Source organism: Saccoglossus kowalevskii, chromosome 10 (assembly GCF_978046115.1).
Source record: "Saccoglossus kowalevskii chromosome 10, keSacKowa6.1, whole genome shotgun sequence".
NCBI lineage: Eukaryota > Metazoa > Hemichordata > Enteropneusta > Harrimaniidae > Saccoglossus > Saccoglossus kowalevskii.
Window position 1 is genome coordinate 31,652,322 of NC_140650.1, and position 15,199 is coordinate 31,667,520.

Here is a 15,199-nt window from a genome sequence, read left to right on the forward strand (position 1 = left end):
ACAATGAATTTGATCTTGACACAAACTGACATGCATCAGTAACCTACCATGTGTTATGTTAAAACTATTATTTTTTTTAATGAAATAGGACATGACAGTCTTCAGCTGTTCAAGAAACAGTTGATGGCACTTATATTTGGAAAACAAAAACGGCTGCCTGATGGCCAAATTTTATGAAAACCTGAATTAAATCTATCTATATTTATCACATAATTATGGTGCATATCATTCACAGTATTGAAGTTTCACACTAAATGTGGTGATACGCATGCTAAACTTCTTCAAATAGTATATAGAGAAAACAAAACTGGTTAATGGTACCATTTTTATACATGTGATATGAGAATTCCAGACTGGAGGTTATTGCAGCTAAAACCTGGGATAATGTGTGGTATTGCAAGAAGTAATATTGATATTTTTACTGATAAGGCCAAAAAATGTTTAAGTTCTCCGTGTTAACTGCAGATCAAAAAATATATAACAGACAAGAGGAGTAGCAAAAAACAGACACAGACTAAAGGAATGGGTTTGCTCAAAATAAAAGCTATGAAACTGAAATCGACTAAGATTTCTCACCGCTGACAAATTCTACTGTTAATCAAGAGGGGGATATCTTCATCCATTTGGCAAAGACGTCTTCCATTTTCTGTCGACTTCGTGTAGTTCCATTGTTCACAGTAGGCAGGATTCTGTCTGGTCTGAGGAACTTGACGAAACGTTCTAGTTCTCGAAAACTGCTGTGCTCACTGTATGGAACACCTGTGATAGATGAATCAGAAATAAAAACAGATGCAACAAGTCATTGTTAATGACACAGTCCCTGTTGCAATTAGGAGAATGGTATTCATGCCTAAGAAAAATGATTTTTGCCAAAAAGTAAGATGGATGCAAGTCTGTTATCTTTTTCTGATCACAAATTGAATTGCTATTGACATGTATTGCTAAATGCATAATATATGCAATCAAATCTTGACAATCATGAATTCATTTGCAACCAGAATGGCTCAAGTTTTTGACACTTATTACAACCTTTAGAAGATATTACTAGAAAAAAAAGCAAAGACATGTATAATGATGTGTGTGACAAAAAATATGGGACTGTACATGGGTCTCAGAGATATACATGTACTAATATGGTCAACAAAAAAGACCAGCAGTAGACCATTTTTTTATTCAACCATAAAATGATTCATCATGTACATATATCCTTACAAGACAGGCAGCCATATTTAATCAAATCACAAAATGAATTAAAATGGACATGTATCCATTAAAGACACATGTACTAAATATCAATGAAAACAGTACATGTGTAAAAAAGATATGAAGTAGTATGGCCAAAAAAGGAAATGGCTGCCAGTGGGTTTCTTTGATCTGATTTTAAAACTATTTGTCATTACCAAACAGTGTTCAAGATGGCTTCCCCATATACTGTTAAATATTTTATTTTAGCTGGAATTTATTTTCGACTTTTTGGGTGTTTTGTATGGAATTTATTTTCACTGATTTTTGAAAAGTTGAATGTAAAATATATATAAAAAAAGTATATCCGCTGATTATATTTTCACTGAATCATTCCTTCAGTGAAAATAGCGAAAAATTAATTCCAAGTGAAAATAAAGTATTCTACAATAGTAAATATTGGTGGGTTTAATCGCATTCATAATATTACCACTTAATACGCTAGTTGACTGTGGCCATTCTCAGACTGATCAAGGAAACTACTTATACATTATAACACCTTATGCAATAAAGCAATTCCAGGCTATGTAAAAACTGTTTCCTAAAGCAATATAGACTCGTACAGGGTGGACACGACCACGAGACGGCGCCAGTGAGATTCCAAAGCCAATTGTTTAGTCAAAACCCAAGCAGTTAGCCAATTCACTAGCAAGTTTGTAAATTGGCTGCCACAATACTTCTGAGACTTGCTGTAACATGGCTGGATTCAATCACTAAACCATTGTGTGTGTATATGTACCACATAAAGTACTTGGTACATGCAAAAAATGAATGAATTCAGTTCAGAGGGTTATGAAACACAACTTTGGGCTGACAGACAAATCCCAAATTACATGTCATCATTTCGAAAGGGTACTAATAATGAACAAAGGTCTCTGAAGACACGTGCGTATTTCAGTCACATGCGTATTTGTAATATAATCCATTTCCATTATTTATAGACGATTAGATAATACACTGAATAACCTTTATAATGAATGAATGTATGCTTTCAACCACCTAAATAACAAACTGATTGAGTCCTGAGATTCTTGACATTTACAGATTGAAGTACATGTAATATAAAACTTTCACCTCAAAACTGCCGAGTGTTTTATTTAATATCATATGTAATATTAGTTAGATCACCTGATTTAGGTGAAAACTATTTTTTGTGCAGGAGATTATCAGATGCTATCAATCCATTGTATATATTTTTTATTAACAAGAAATGAGAGTACATGCAGCCATGTTTAAAATTTCTTATAATTGCATATCAAATATCACAGCAGGTAACTTTCAAATTCATCAGTCTGGTTTAAAGTTAAATGTCTCTTTAGTTTTCACTTTCATCTTCATCTGAGAAGTCTGATTTTAATTCAGGGGCGGATTTAAAGCACAGCTACACATAGCAAAACCAATTGTTTTTATGCATGTGATGTAACTGATCCTAAAATCGTTCAGTCTGACATCAGTGCTTTGCATGAGTTGCACATGAGCATTTTATTTTGTCCACAGAAACATTTGCAAATTTGAATCTTTTCTGTAGTAACATCGTGCTGTGGCAACAATACTAAGCTGAGTTATGCTTCAGATGATTTTGTTGTCAATTTGTACAACTTATTTTCTTCCTAGTATGTCTCTTTTCTCCCTCTCCTTTGCCAGGGTCTCAATCCCTAACAGCAACTCAATACTCTGATGACATGTCAACCAATAATATTCAACTTTCCCATTTTCAATTGTTGCGTTTTTTGTTTTACTACCAGAAGAGATAATGTTTTGTAGTAAAATTACAGCTGCAGAGTTTTAAATAAAGCAGACCATAAAAATTTTTTTTACTAGACCACCAGTCATGTTTGTTTTAACTTTCACCAGCCTTACTCAAAAGTTATCCGTCTTAGGTGGACAAGCAGGCAGTAATTTAAAACATTGACATTTACTAACACTTTCAAGCCATTTCTGTTTCCAGACTTTCTACACTAATAACTTTCATTCTTCAACAATGATACACTGAAAAAAACAGACTCAATAATTCAACCACTCAAAAAATATCATTTTAGTCTTTTATCTACACTTCATCACACAATTAAGCCCTAAATTATTTATTGATATAACTAATGGAAGGATTATGGTAGGTTTAGACATCATAGTGTAGTCACATGTCTTTTGTTGGATTCTTAAAAGTTTGCAAATCAGATGTCTTGTGCTGAAGATAATTCAGGAATATAAAATATTATAATATGAAATTGATAACAAATTTAAGTTTAATTTTTTCAACAAAAAACCTGCCATTTGAGATCAATCTGATCCAAATGATGAAGATGATGCTAACAGAAAATTATGAAACAAGAGAAAACATTTGTGGTTTGTAGTCTGTGATTTATGTTTTACAACTTCATTTGAATGAGAACAAACAGGAAACATTATCATAATAATGTTTTTCTGGTCAACGTTTTTTAAAGAAACTTATTTCCTGATTTCATTTTTGCCATAGAAGGTGCACTTTTATGGACTTGCCCATAGAGGGTGCACTTATATTGATAAGATACAATGTGCCATGATTTTGCTGACACACAGATCAATCATAAACACACTTTTTTGCCAGCCCCATGTACTTTTTTTTACATTGACTTGACCAGATAAGGGTGAAGAAAATGTTATACACTCTCCAAAAAATAATGAACATACTAGTGGCTTACCGTATATTGAGACTGGTCCTTTTTTAGAAGGTTTGATTTTTGACAAGTTTGTGCCTTCGCTATGTGTCCAACCAGTTGGTTTGAATGCAAGGACTTTGTCGTACTTATTTTTGTGTTTGTCAAGATAGGCAAGTAATTTCTAGAAGGAAGAAATCAACAATATCAGCTATTTATTTGAATCTGAAAATATGGGATAAATACATAAAAATGTGTAATCACTTTCAATTTCACAACTAAAATGTTGCATTATATATTTGTGGTTAGAGTAAAATAACTTTAATAGTCTTGTCAAACATGACAGAATCGTTACTGTGTTAAGACTAAAGCTGTCACTTGACACTGTCAGTACTGTACATTGTCAACCAATCAGGTCAGCCCTAATGATGAATGCCTCACATCGCTGTGAGAATCATTATTACTTTGGCCTTTCAACAAAGTATTTTTAAATACTAACTGATATACATGTAATAATGCTTTGGGGTATCCTCAGGGCGGAGCTACATCACAAGACGTTCCACGTTGCTAAGGAGTGCACCATTGTACCATGTATTTCTATTGGCTCTGCGCGCGCTGCTGAGGAATGCTCCTGAACAATCAAATTTATATGCGTAATCTTGCTCACTGTTCAGGGTAGTCTCAACAAACATCCCAAAGTACCGTTTTCTGAGAGTTTTCGGCCTTTGTTTTCACCGTGATTGTTGCCATGGGATGAAAATGACGGATGTTCGCCCCCGAGAATAAGACAATAAATATAGCATTGACAACATTAACTGGTTGGTTTACCAAATGACACCCAGCCGGTTTTTTGAACACATTGTGCACAAGTATAAATCAAAGAAAGCTTAGAAAGAACTCCCGTGTGCTGAGAGTATTGAAGACACATTAAAAATTAATTCAAAATTACTTGTACATGAGATATTGATAGAAAAGCTGAAAACTAATTATGTACATCAGGTAACTAATATGAACAGAACAGAACAAAAAAATTATGAATTATTATGCTAATTAGAGAATTAATATGAACAAATTTTAACCCAAAATTAATCAGGCCTGTCTATTGTCCTAGAGCATTTATGTACCAAATTTTATTCAAATGTGATGATCAGTAATTGAGATATCAGTGTTAATTAATTATGTTAACTAGGAGATTAATAAGCATAAATATTTACCAAAAACTAATTGGGTTTCTGCATAGTTCTCTTTAAAAGTTTCATTAAAATCCAATTTGTGGTTCTTTATATATCAGTGGAACATTATGCAAATTAGGTAATTAATATCCAATTAAAACTAATCAGGTCTCTGCATAATCCTAGAAGATCTATGTAGCAAGTCTCATTGAAATATGATGATTACTACTTGATATATCAAAAGCTGAAAATTAATTAATTATGCAAATTAGATAATTAATATGTACTCATATTACCCTAAAAACTATCAGGTTTGTGCAGTGTCCTATGACATCTATGTACCAAGTGTCATTGAAATGTGATGATTACTACTTGAAATATCAAAAGCTGAAAATTAATTAATTATGCAAATTAGCTAATTAATATATACTGATATTAGCCTAAAACTATCAGGTCTGTGCAGTGTCCTATGATGTCTATGTACCAAATTTCATTGAAATGTGATGATTACTACTTGAAATATCAGAAGCTGAAAATTAATTAATTATGCAAATTAGGTAATTAATATACTCGTATTACCTTAAAAACTATCAGGTCTGTGCAGTGTCCTATGACATCTATGTACCAAGTGTCATTGAAATGTGATGATTACTACTTGAAATATCAAAAGCTGAAAATTAATTAATTATGCAAATTAAGTAATTAATATGTACTCATATTACCTTAAAAACTATCAGGTCTGTGCAGTGTCCTATGACATCTATGTACCAAGTTTCATTGAAATGTGATGATTACTACTTGAAATATCAAAAGCTGAAAATTAATTAATTATGCTAATTAGGTAATTAATATCTACTGATATTACCCAAAAATCTATCAGGTCTGTGCAGTGTCCTATGACATCTATGTACCAAATTTCATTGAAATGTGATGATTACTACTTGAAATATCAAAAGCTGAAATATAATTAAATATGCTAATTAGGTAATTAATATGTAATCATATTACCCTAAAAACTATCAGGTCTGTGCAGTGTCCTATGACATCTATGTACCAAGTTTCATTGAAATGTGACAATTACTACTTGAAATATCAAAAGCTGAAAATTAATTAATTATGCTAATTAGGTAATTAATATCTACTGATATTACCCTAAAAACTTTCAGGTTTGTGCAGTGTCCTATGACATCTATGTACCAAGTTTTATTGAAATGTGATGATTAGTACTTGAGAAATCAGTGGAAAAGCCGAAAATTGATTAATCATTATGCAAATTAGGTAATTAATATTGCACAGATTTTTACCCAAAAATAATCAAATCTGCGCATTAGTTTGGAGCATCTGTGTGCCAAGTTTCATCAAAATCCAATGAGTGGTTCTTTAGATATCAGTGGAACAGTCATGAAACAGCCAAAAATCAGCTAATTATCATGCAAATTAGGTAATTAATATGCATGGATTTTTACCAAAACCTAATCAAATCTGCGCATTGGTCCAGAGCATCTATGCACCAAGTTTCATCAAAAACTGATGTCTGGTTCTTGAGATATCAGTGGAACAGATGGACACACATACACACACACACACACACACACACACACACACACACACACATACACACATACAGACAAACTAACTGCAAAGACTCCCTTTTTGTGCTTCGCACACGGGAGTCAAAAACTGGTGTCATTGCCAGCCAATATGCAAAATGCGTTCTGGGTAATGATTACGTTAACAAATGAGGAGACTTCTTAGCACATGTGCATTGATAGAAAGTGTGCAAGAAAGTGAAAAAGAAAGAAGAAAAAGAAAAAAGAATTTTGAAAAAGCTTTCTGGAACTAAATATAGATTTGCGCAAGCTGAATCATAACTTAATAGCTGAATAGTTCAAATAATGTCAATGAATAAAATCAACATATTAGTCATTAAGATCATTAAATTGAATTGAATTTGTGTAAACAAGAACAAAGCAGTATTTATTGAGATATTATATACCTGCAACAGAGAAGGTTAAAATCAGTATTTGAAATTACTGCCCGTCCGGCACGGGTAACTATTCAGTTGGGCTGGTGAAAATCTCAAGTTACTAGCCTTGTGGTTGGGTAGATTTTTGGAGAAAAAAAAAAATGAATCAATTAATCATGCAATCCATGAACAATGCATGATTTCACTGAACTCTCACACTATGCGTGATTCGAGCGCTCACAATATGCGAGGGTTTCAGTTGACCCAACCTTTTCAGAATATCATTCTGTTCTGTGTTTTTACACTGTTGATTTTTAGGAATCGAGCCTCCAGCAAAAAAGCAAAATGTAAAATGTGACTTGAAAAAGGCGAATAGGGTGTATGATATAACCAAAAGAATACGTAAAATTGTCCCATAGTAGAAAACTGAATTCAGATGGATGATTACCAATGATACAATCAATAAGCAGACTGGATTGGCTGATGTAGATACTCACTCAGATTACAAATCAGATTTTTCTGACTTGAATAAAAGTCACTGCAGTGACACTGAATGAAATGTAGTGAAAATATTGAAAACATAAACAGGGCTGGTAAATTGTTAGCAGAGCGGGCGTTTCATTGCTTACAAACAAGCGTCTACCCATGAGCCTTTGCATTTTTAGCGTGTGTTGTTATTATCGCTTGGGACTCATTTCCCGCGTGTGCGCAGGTGACAATCTTCTCGTTTTAAGGTTACCTGCCCTGTTGCCTGGTGAACCATTTGTAAATTATTGAGAATAAATTTCAACAAAATAATTATCTGTGCAATCCACGATGTAGAAATACAGAAATGTAAAATAAATGTCATCAAATAGTGAAAGAGCTAAAAACTTACTAATTATTATACATATTAGATAATTAATATGCATGATTTCTAACAAAAAACGACCACCACTTAATGTGAAAACAAACTAACCAATTTTAACTCACCTTGTGAGTGATCTGTGCCATGGGTATTACATGCAGCTTGGTACTATTCCAGTCTAATGTCATCAATGATTCAATGTGCTTATCTTCTAGACACATTAAAATAGACTGCTTATCTCTGGTCACACATATTTTACAGTCTAAGGCGTCAGCTATAGCTACAACAAACATATATATATTCATTAGTATACTACCATAAAAAACAAGCCATGCATGATCGTCAAAAAAGTACTTGTCCATATTGAGAGATATTGCTTTGGAACAGCATTCAGAATCAGCCATTTTGAATACATGTATATATATAACATGATGTATAACGAATATATAAAATTTGAATATAATCAGTGAAAGCATTTAAGAGATATGGCTCTAGAAGCCCAATCATTAAAACAAAATGGCCACCAGACAGCCATTTTGAATCCGATCTGAAAAATAAATGATGTGCATCAGGAACCTGTAATGTCTAACATATGTACCAAGTTTGAACGAAATCCATCCATAAATGCTTGATATTTGATGATTTTTTAGCACAAAAATGGCCATGATGTATAATGAATATTTAAAATTTGAACATAATCAGTGAAAGCAAGTCAGAGATATGGCACGAGAACCACATTCATTAAAACAAAATAGCTGCCAGTCGGCCATTTTGAATCTTATCTAAAAAAACAAAATAATGTGCAGCAAGGTCCTATAATGTCGAATGTATATACCAAGTTTGAACAAAATCCATCTGTTAACAGCTGAGAAATGCTTGTTTTTGATGATTTTTAGCACAAAAATGGCTGCCATTCGGCCATCTTGAATCAGATCGTGAAACAAATTGACGTGCTTATGTATACTATCATGTATGATGTATGTGTGAAGTTTGATTGTGATTGGTCCAGGCATTTCTAAGATACAGGGATGGACGCACGCACGCACACACGAAGGCCAAAACATAAGTCCCCATTTTCGGACTGCGTCCGAACGGGGACTAAAAAGGAAAATGTTCCAAATTGGCTGCTTTTAGATTATTTTGCATATTCATTTTCTTGGAAAAGCATCCTTCTTTCTCCGTAAAAACTTTAACTATCAATGAAGTGCATGTATGTAAATCATTACACAACAATTTTTGAATGATTTACTGTGATAAATTTTTTTCATGCATTAATGGTAGCAAACTACCCTAACACAACGCCTGTTGACAATGTTGTATACCATATTCTTATTGGCTGTCTGTGAAGGAAGGATGTGTTAATTAATTGAATATCATAATTTTTCCCGCCGAATTGTTGATTCAACATTTTTATGTAGTTCTCTATAATTTCTTTGTTAATTTTGGAATGAATGGGCACTGTTTTCAATCGGCTACAGGTCTTGCTCAAATTTTCAGAAAAAAAAATATAGGGGGGAAACAAACTGCAGTTTATTTTGCGAAGTGACTTTAACATTCAAACGGAGAGTAACATGTGATGAATATTAATGACAACAACATCAAAGTAATTCTGTAAAATCATGATTTCCCTTCGGTTTGTGGACTAGCCCATGACGTCACTTGTATTCATGAGCTCTACGAACTAGTGATATCAAGTGATAACCTCATAAAATCCTTGTCATAGAAAACAATGCCTGAAACAAACATGTTATTTTCACTCCATTTTGTACATCAATTTATGGTGACCCCGTATTTTCATTTTCTGTTCATCATCATGAAATGTCACACATGTAAAAATTAAGAAAATGAAACGTAGCAGTTCTACCTTGAGTGACACTAAACAGACGGTTTGAATGAAATAATTAAATTCTATTAAAACATGTATCTTCATGATAAAGGGCTCAAACAAACGGAAGTTTCTTCTCAGTAACAAAGATGGTATTATATTACACACTCTGTTGCTTACACTGATTGATTCAATCAATTCTTTGATAGCATTGCATAATTATATTTAATGGAGATTAAACGAAAAGTGAAAATTGAAACCCAACAATTAATAACATTTTACAATATGGTCCCTGAATGGAAAGTTAAATCTCAAAAAAATTATAAAAAGCAGGGAAAGTCAGAGATAATTGTTTTTTTGTAAGGTATACTTCTAAAATTCATGAATGCAGCTTGATTGATGAAACTAGACAACTCATCACATTATACAGGGCTCACCAAAAGGTAAATTTACATTTTTTTTGTATTTGTACATGCTTAAAAATAACTTAATTTGACTGAATGCTTTATTTGTATTACTCATGGTAATGGATCTTAATTTCATGAGAGTGACTTCAGTTTGGCTAAAAGTCTGTTCAACTCAGAAGAGGGGCTTATATGATACTATATGTGAGGGGTGCTACAAGGGGTGGGGGCTATATTACACTAGATATGCGATCAAGGGGTGCTATAAGGGGCATCTGGAAGATACATGTAGATACATGACAGGTGCTCACGGGGGAACCCTATCACACTAGATAGGTGATGGGTGCTACAAATGTACGAGGGTGCCTTTTATTACACAAGATATGTGAGGCAGACTAGAGTGCACTGTTTTACAGTCAATTGAATTTCATGGTGCTGTATCCGTGTGCTGATTTTGACATAACGGGTCAACGAATGCCAGCGAAACTGTTATATGGACGAGAAAAACGAATTCCTGCCAATTTATTATCTTATCATGAATCCTACAAAAAATTGGCAGTCATCTTTATGATATACTTATAGAGACATACAAGGATGTCAGAAAATAATTCATCAGAAATGGCCTCAAGTTACCCCAGACCATTCGTCCCGGTGTTATCGCTATCGCCACACGAGACTCCAGCTTGTCTCCTATACAATTTGACTGCGCACATCCAGAAAGTAGATGTAGCTGTGATTGGTGGAATACTAATGAGTTGAGTGTCAATCAAACGCCCACGCTATCTTTAGTAAACAAAGTCACGTGACACGCGCCATTTTAGTTTTGGCAGGCGATTTCAAGGCAGCACGCTTAATCCTTTCGTTCACAGGTTGGGAGATATTAGAATGACTGACAATTTCACGCCACTGTTTTACATTATTGGCGGATTTTTCTGCGCTATCAATCTTTCTCTTACAAACTAGACATAGATGAGACGACAGAGTCGCTCCTTTCACAACGTCGCACTGGATCAAATTGGAAAGACGATTTCCATAAGTTATCCCTCCTGCTTTTCCTGGCTTGAATAAATTCACACACGACTTTAACTGTCCACAAACTCGAAGACTACACGAACACACTGTCACAGTCTACAATAGTCGTCCGCAACAATATGTATGTATTTCTTCGGTGTACTGATGCACGAATGCACCGTGACACGGTGTTTCTCGGGTGTCGCCATCGCTGAGAATGCCGCCGGCGCAATTTTTCACCCAACTCGCGATTCTGTTTTGCAACATTTTATCAATATTCCCTTTGACAAAATCGCCGACAAAAGCACCGCTTTGCTGATCTTTTGTTCTATAATTCTTAATGCAAACACCGACCCTAGTAGTAATTAGTAACGTCGCCTAGTACATATTTAATTTCTTTCTGTAAGACCCTTTTTATCCTTTCCTAAGGATTTTATGCGTCTAATAAAAAAATATATAAAAATGTATATGAACGGTCGTCATTGCAAATCGAACATCCTTTTGAAATTTGGACGTCGGGCAGGCGATTTCACGACACCGCACTTAAATGTTAGCAACATATTTTTCTGAGCGGTTGTTTATTCTCTTTCAAACGAGACATAAATGTGACGACATAGTCGATCCCTTATCCACCGCTAAGAATGCCGCAATGTTTCGTTCGTTTTGCAACATGCCACAAATCGTCGAAAAAAACACCACTTCGACGGAAGCTTGCGTAATAAGGGGGTTAAAACAAGAAAACAAATGCCATGTTTAATACATATCGACCTGTTTTACTTGCGAAAGATAACGGAACATGAACTCGTTTCGTGCGACTTCGGAACCCGAAGGAACACACCAACAACGTTGAATTTACCCGCTATCTTCCAAATATGGTATATTAATTTATTCAGTTGTTTATTTAGAGTGACGTCCGCGGTCGAATGCGATTGGCTATCGATGTCAGTGCAAAGGTCATATGAATTTTAAATTAAGTGGGCGGAAGGAAAATTGTATAGGAGACAAGCTGGAGTCTCGTGTGGCGATAGCGATAACACCGGGACGAATGGTCTGGGGTAGCCTCAAGTTGGCCATATTAGATTGGATTAAAAAATATGAGCATACATAACATCATTTATTGTTTCAGTAAACATTTGAGAAATTGATGTACATATAATTATGCATGTATGTATATATCACATGTACCAAGCAGTATCAGCCATGTAACAGTAATAATATACTGTGGAATACTTTATTTTCGCTGGAATTAATTTTCGCTGAAAAGGCTTTTTGGGCGTTTTGCTTGGAATTTATTTTCACTGATTTTTCATGAGTTTAATGTGAAATATAGGGAAAAAAGTATATTCGCTGGATTTTATTTTCACGAAATCATCCCTTCAGCGAAAATAGCGAAAATAAATTCCAAGCGAAAATAAAGTATTCTACAGTACTTGATTGATTGGGTCTTGCATATATATTGAGATTGTGATGTCACCAACTGGTCACCTCTTAAAGTGGGGGTGTTGTCACTTGTGTATGCGTCAGATGGCCATAGTGTGTCATAGTGTTCACAAACAAGTGTCTAACCATGAGTCTTTGCGTTTTTAGCATGTGTTATAATCGTTGCTTGGGAATCAATTCCCGCACTATGCAGGCGACGACCCTCTCGCTTTAAAATAATCAGAGACCAGTTAATTTATTTTTATGATTCTTCGAAACATGATTAGAAAATATTTTTGCTTTATATCGATAGTTTTAGAACTTCACCAAAATGTTCTTGTTCTTGAAGTTGTAGATTTTGCTGTTTCTAATGAACAGGATTCATTTCTCCACTGTATCACCACTACATGTACTGCTTGCAAATTTACAGTTGAGATGTATGAAGACCGCTGATAGAACTAGCCCATAATTGAGTGAAAAGGTTGCTGAAACACATCAGCATAAATACATATTACCCAGTACACTTGATTGATAAATAACATAAATACACTTGATGGGTCTTAAAAATAAATAATTTGACTGTTTAATAGCAGGCGATAAACTAGCCACAAAGTACATTTGTACATCCAACTAATTTTAACTTGCATAATACAAACAGTGATTCTGATTTTATAGTTTCTGTTGACGAAATAGAAGCATACCGTACATGTGATAATCAGAATATCAAAATTCATCAACCAAAATATCATAAAATTACTTGTGTTGTAATTTTCATAAAAAATTACACTTGTTTAATAAATAGGATATTATGGGTAACCCATTATATATCCTCTATGCACAGGTGATACACATATTAATAATCCATGTTATCTTGAGTCATGCTACCATGGGGTCACAGGCAGCTGTGAACTTAAAAAGGTTGACAATACTGGTAACATTGTAGCCACTGAAACTTGTCTCTCAGACTCCTCTAAACGCGGATCAACATGCAACTTTTTTTGACAATAAATGATGATTTGTGTATCATGCAAAGTTGCAAGTTGACAGAATTCCATTAACAACCTGCATCAACAATCAACAACAACTTGTTTATTTCAATCATTCTGTCACGCAACACAATATGATCAACAGAACAACATTTGTTGACAAAAGGCAACCTGTGTATCAGCCAGGAACCAACCCCCGAAATATCTTAAATGTTAAAAGTTCCCCCAGTTTGCATCTGTTAATGAATTTGACACTGGCCAGTCTCACTGACAGGTTTTAGGTATGGCTAATGTTGATTTACTTACAAAAAAATTATAATAATCAGATTAACTTACCAAGGAATATTCTTTCCTTTCCAATAGAGTATGTTCCACATACAATGAGTGTCTTTGGATTATCAAAGACTGCTTGGACAGCTGTGGAAACAGCAAACTTTATAACATCTGACTGTGGTGGAAAGTCGTATGCAGGATCACAGTACCTAAAATAATAATAATAATAATTTTAGTGCATCTTTACAATATTTATAGTGTTTCTATCAAAAATGAAATATAAACAACAAGTAATAATGATACAAAAAGAAAAGAAAGAAATGTCAAAAAGTCAAACATGTTGTTTTCATTTCTTGAAGAATACACTCAAAACATACCCAGAGTAGCACTAGTATATTTTAGAAGACACAACGGTAGAAATATGCCTCCATTCATGGAGTGTCACAATGCATTTTGCAGCAAGAAAGATAGTTGCAACTGATGAAGAAGTTTGTAAAACCTGGAAATAATGGTTGAATTAGTTAAAACAAAAGGCAATCTGATTTACTAAAGAGACAGTGTTTTGGTGTTTTTATAATAGCCTAGCAATTTCTGCAGAATAAATTACAATGCTATTTGAACATGTGACTCAATAACATCTGAATTCTCCAATATCTCAAAGCCATCAAATCTTATTGGTCCAACGGCAATCACATGAAACACTTTCACTGAAACAAAAAAATGTTCAATCAGAAAAACTTACGTTGTATCAAGATAAAGCTCATGAATGTGAGTCTTCTGAAGCTGAGGGTATCTTTCCATGGCACTGTTAGCCCGAAAATCACCAGTATGTAAATACGTCTTGCCACATGGTAATTTGAATAGTATTAAAACAGCACCTGGACAACTAAAACGACAAACTCATAAGCTACCGGTAGTACATTTTATTTCCTTAAAGACACTATAGTATGAGAGACGTTTATTATATTATTCCAGAATATTTAACTGGACTGCTATAATTTGGTGTATTTTTACCAAAAAAAAATAAATTATTGATGAGCGCTTAATAAAGCTACATGTATGTTGTTGTGGAGTTATATAATATGATACATGTATGATAAATGCAACTACAGTAGCAAAATATCTGGGTCAGAATTTTCTATCAAACTGCCAAACAATATCAAACCTTTCTGTAGTCATTAGTGACTGAGGTATCAGCATCTCAAGACATCAAGTTCACGCAGAATTTTCCGTTTAACAATCTAAAGTTGACCATAACACAAAGTCAATATTTGAAACATTTCCCATTAGGTTGGACTTTGATTCACAGTAGACTTTATTTTCTATACAGCAATTCAGTTCTTTCATTCACAATTAATAGGATGGTTTAATTACTCATATTGCCATAGTGTCCAAACAAATTTTGGAAATCAACATTATGC

General features: G+C 34.0%; 1 protein-coding gene across 1 annotated transcript in view; it reads right to left on the minus strand.

Annotated features, from left to right (window-relative positions):
- Window positions 1-15,199, minus strand: part of LOC102807098 (DNA cross-link repair 1A protein-like) — a 43,360-nt gene that overhangs the window by 1,291 nt on the left and 26,870 nt on the right. Inside the window, exons 6-10 of the mRNA XM_085504673.1 lie at window positions 14,521-14,664; window positions 13,842-13,987; window positions 7,986-8,140; window positions 3,921-4,059; window positions 577-759 (exon numbers count right to left, since the gene is read on the minus strand). Of these exons, the coding sequence (XP_085360799.1) occupies window positions 599-759; window positions 3,921-4,059; window positions 7,986-8,140; window positions 13,842-13,987; window positions 14,521-14,664 (745 nt within the window). The 3' untranslated portion in view covers window positions 577-598. The remainder of the gene's footprint in view (window positions 1-576; window positions 760-3,920; window positions 4,060-7,985; window positions 8,141-13,841; window positions 13,988-14,520; window positions 14,665-15,199) is intronic.